General features: G+C 40.8%; 1 protein-coding gene across 2 annotated transcripts in view; it reads right to left on the bottom strand.

The window, feature by feature from the left end:
• Positions 1 to 4,981, bottom strand: part of fasn (fatty acid synthase) — a 116,819-nt gene that overhangs the window by 50,112 nt on the left and 61,726 nt on the right. For both annotated transcript variants that reach the window (XM_050060257.1, XM_050060256.1), the window contains one exon: positions 747 to 1,209. In XM_050060257.1, the coding sequence (XP_049916214.1) occupies positions 747 to 1,209 (463 nt within the window). The remainder of the gene's footprint in view (positions 1 to 746; positions 1,210 to 4,981) is intronic.

Raw genomic sequence — 4,981 nt, 5'->3', positions numbered from 1 at the left:
GGCTACCTTTGCATCATCAGCCCGTGGAGGTCTGCTCGCAGTTCCGTATATTCGGACACTGTGAGCTTGGACCTCCCGGACCAAAACATCAGTTTCCTCCTGGGAGAAGTTTGGCCGTCTGACGCTGCTGCTCTCTTCTGCTATGGCGAATTGAGTAAACTCTCATTACGCCTTCGCGCGACGCATTTAAGGGCGAGGAGAGGAGCTCATTTGATTCGTGTGATGTGAATCAGCTGTATAAAACCCACTCCACGCCTTCTCTCCTCCCTCTTTCCGACTTGCGCAGGTAGGAGGGATGGAGGTGGGAAAGAGGAGTAGCTGCGCCAGCGCGCACGGTGTGCCAAACTTGCAAAATCTGCCTGGCCACACCCAGTTGGCGAAGCGCAGGTGCACTGCGCCTCCGCCTCGCCCGGTCTGCAAAACTACAGGCCATTGTGCTCATAAGAATGAGACAGACAGGGTAACAGTGACCTTGACCTTTGACCGACAAAATCTAATCAGTTCATCGTCAAGTCCAGGTGGACATTTGTGCCAAAAAGAACTTCCCTGAAGGTATTCTTGAGATATTGTGCTCATGAGAATGGGACAGATGTACACATGGACGCACAACAGAACACATCATACCTCCAGCCATAGATATCGCTGGCACAAAGGCATAAAAAGCAATTAGTGGCAAACTCATTCAAAGTAAATAAAATGAAATCTGTATTTCATCTACCTGTTTGTTTATTTGTTTGATGGCTCACCTGAACAGATGTACCAGAGTGGCTTGCCAGTGGCCAGCACCTGTTGCACCTCCATGACGTCACTCTGAGAGCCAATCAAAGTGTAGCCTCGGTAGGGCATGCTAGCAGTTGGAACTCCTGAAACCTCATTGAGTAAAGACAGGAAGCTGTCATCTGCAGCATGTTCCTTCCCCTTTTGGAGAACAGCCTTCACTGCGTCCTCTGTCCGTCCACAGGCCTGAAGCACCCTGGGAACCGTCCTGGGCAGTGCACTTGCATCAGCTGGTTTCTCAGCTGGACGAAGGATCACATGAACATTTGAACCTCCAAATCCAAAGGAGTTAATGCCTACAATGCCGCCTCGGATGGGAATAGGCTGGTCAACGACTTGAACCCGACCATCAGTGAGGGCTGGAATGTCAGGGTTAGGATTTTTGAAGTGCAGGTTGGGAGCCCAGACTCCTCTCTCCAAAGAAAGCACCACCTGCATGTGGGATGAAAAACAACCAATGAAGTTAAAAGAGACAAGACACCACAGCAGAATTATAGTATGGTCAAAATAACTGATAGCTTCAATTCGATTATCCCTTCCTTTTTTTTCTGTAGTTTATTTGGTCTCAAACACGCACTGCGTCTTTCCTTTCAAAAAGAGCACATGTATCTTGCACTTGAGATCACTGTAAAACATTTCTCACATAAGTGCAGTAAATCATCTCCTATGAAGAAATAAAGAAAAGAAAATCTGTTTAATAGACTGACTATAACATTGTGAATCAGCCAACTTTACATTGTTAAAAATTGGAAGGTTACTCTCATGTCAGAAAAATAGTTTTCCCCACAATAATCATAAGGCCAGCTGTCTTAGAGGCTATACACATGCCGTGGTTTATGCGCCCTCAAATTCACTGTTTTCAATGTAGACGCGCGGCAAGCACACTATAACGTCAGAGCACCCTGAGATGAACCGAGTTCAACTTTTGGAATGCAGCAGCACACACTTCATGTCATGTGACGAGAACCGACCAGTCACAACTGGCAGATACCCTTCCCTTCTTCCATAAATATCAGTCTGTGGTAAATATGAAGAAGTTGATCATTTAAGTGCATTGCTGCCAGAGCTTTACCTGTGTCCCACTGACAGTATCTTTGGCCTAATACACACTTAGAGAACAACACTTGGAAGAAGATCAGCTCTGCACTCAGAATTTCAGGTAAATAGGCTATGATACTATCTTGTTAGGGGTTCAAGCCTGAGGGGCTGAAACCCTATGTTTTTTTTCCTGTTTTATTAGGGGTTCAAGCCAGAGGGGCTGAATCCCTGTTGTTTTTGTCCTGTTTTATTATTATTATTATCATTATTAGGGGTTCAAGCCCGAAGGGCCGAAACCCTTTTGTTTTTGTCCTGTTTTATTATTATTAGGGGTTCAAGCCTGAAGGGTCATAAAACCTGTTGTTCATGTTACAAACGGGTGTCTTAACTGTCAAAGATCTTGATCTTACCAAGCTTTCAACTTCCATGCTGGCTTGAACCCTAGAATTGATGCTTGCGGCTATATCACATTTGTATATTTTTAGATATTTAACAGTGTTGTTATAAAACCGGGCCCAGTAAGTGACCCTGGCCCCGGAAACCCACTGGTTGTCTACTAGGTACTGGTTGTGAATAGTTTAAATAGTGGTAACTGTGTTTAGTGTTACTGCAATTCCAAGCATTCTCTGGAACAATTTTTTATTTATTTAATGTTTATTTGTATTGGGACAACTGTATAGCATACATAAATACCACACACCTCAGCCTTTGTAGCCTGAGTTAATTTGCAATGCCCATCCCTAGCTGGGCCTTAAGATCCAAAAGACTAAGCAACAAAACACACGTGACAGTGTAAAGTACACACAACAATAAAAGTACAGACAGAACAATAAAAGACACAAACTGCAATACATAATAAGCATGATAGAATAGGAAGCACGCAGCACCAAATTATTTATGACTGCATAACTGATCCCTCTTCAAAAACTGTTTCAGTTTGAGTTTAAAGTGACCGAAATCAGGATCTAATTTGAGTTCTGTAGGTACAGAATTCCACATGTTAATTCCACGGACAGAGAAAGCTGTTTGTCCAAATGAGGATTTACGTGAGGGAACCTTACAGTTACCATTGGCTGCTCCACGTGTTACTGAGCTAAAAGCTCTAAGTGGAACCACAAGGTCATTGAGCACCTGGGGAGCCTGATTATGTAGGCATTTATGGATGAGTTTGAAATTGGAAAAATTAATAAAATTATCAAAACTTAGTATATTTAGTTTCTGAAGAACATGGCAATGATGTGCTCTTATTGGTTTCCTGTCTAAAATTTTAATTGCCCGATTATATATCATCATAAGAGGCTTAATTTTTGTAGATGCTGCTTGTGACCAAGAAGTTATGCAGTAACTTAAATGTGAAAAAATCATAGCATGCATGAAACTGTTTGCAGCGTGAAATGGGAGACAGTCCCTGATAAGTCTAAATGTATGTAAGTTTGCTTTTGCAACCCTGTTCACCATCTTAACGTGCTTCTCGGGTTTCAGCTGTGAATCTAACATGAGGCCGAGGTATTTTACATCTGAGACCTTTTTGATATGTTGTCCATTAATATTTCGATTTAACACATTAGCTTCTGTTGATGATCGAGCCCTGGCAGAAAAGCAAACTGACACCGTCTTCTTAATATTAAGTGAGAGATGTGACTTTTGAAACCATGCTGCTATGGACTCTAAATGACCTAACAGCTGTTTGGAAGCTGCCAGAGCAGTTTTCGCAGATACATGTATGACCATATCATCCGCATACATCTGAAAACCTGCTCCAACACATGATTCTGGTAAGTCATTAATGTACAAGCTAAAAAGGAGCGAACCAAGAACAGAACCCTGAGGTACTCCAGTTCTAGTCTGTAGAAAAGAAGATTTCTTGTTATTAATGATAACACACTGTTCTCGGTCAGACAGATAAGATTGAAACCACTGTAACGTTTTGTTGGAGAAATTACATTTTGAGAGTTTATGAATGAGAATATTGTGATTTAATGTATCAAAAGCTTTTTTCAGGTCCAGAAAGACTGTCCCAACTATTTCACCTTTATCAATTGAAGATTTGAGCTGTTCTACAAGAAGGCAGTTAGCAGTCTCTGTGGAGTAACTCAGACGGAAGCCAAACTGTAGGGGATGCAGATGATTGATTCTACATATGTGAGCAACTGATGAGCAACAACTTTTTCAAGGACCTTGGAAAATACAGGTAATACACTGACTGGCCTATAATTACATGTCTGATCAACTGTTCCTGATTTAAAGATGGGTATGACACGGGCCAGTTTCCATTTACTGGGAAAGATCCCAATAGTAAGAGAAAGGTTGACTAGATGAGTGAGAGGTGTAAGAAATCTTTTGAGTGGCTATTGGTAAGTTTATCAATAATTGCTGATTTGTTTGCTGTAATGTAAAGACATTATCAAATACATTATTTGGGTCAGATAGCTCCATATTGTGAACTTTAAAGTTATTGGCGAGTTCCTCGACAGAGGAAACAAAAAAGTTATTGAATACATGAGCAATTTACTGTCAGAAGCTGACTGGTTCCCAATTTTAAGTTCACATATTCTTGTTATTGATTTGCCTAATGGCTTTATTAAACTATTAATTTGTTTCCACATTGCAGAACAATTTCCTCCTCCCTCTGTGATTACAGATATATAATATTCAGCTTTTGTATTTCTTAATTCTTTACAAACACAATTTCTTAGCCCTTTATATATAGCCATGTCATTATTTAAGCAGCTTTTTTATTACAGTTTGTAGAGCCAGACCCCGCTGTTTCATTAGTTTTCGAATGGACTCATTTACCCAAGGTAAAGAGGATTTTCTATTTGAGTCCCTAGGCTTTTTAAAACATTTGCCAACAATCCCCCCAACTGCATTCATTAATTCACCACAACAATTATGTACATTATCCTTATCCATATGCCAAATTGGCAGAGAGCATTTCCTTTGGGATATATAAGGTTCTGTTGAATTGAACTTAATTGATAATAGCACTGAGACAGCACTAGTTAAAATTACAAATGACCTTCTGATTGCTTCAGACAAAGGACTTGTCTCTGTACTTGTTTTATTAGATCTTAGTGCAGCGTTTGACACAATTGACCATCAAATTCTACTGCAGAGACTGGATCACTTAATTGGCCTAAAAGGTTCTGCACTAAGCTGGTTTAAA

Source organism: Epinephelus moara, chromosome 13 (assembly GCF_006386435.1).
Source record: "Epinephelus moara isolate mb chromosome 13, YSFRI_EMoa_1.0, whole genome shotgun sequence".
In the NCBI taxonomy this organism is placed as follows: Eukaryota; Metazoa; Chordata; class Actinopteri; order Perciformes; family Serranidae; genus Epinephelus; species Epinephelus moara.
This window is presented reverse-complemented; position numbering and strand designations above follow the sequence as displayed.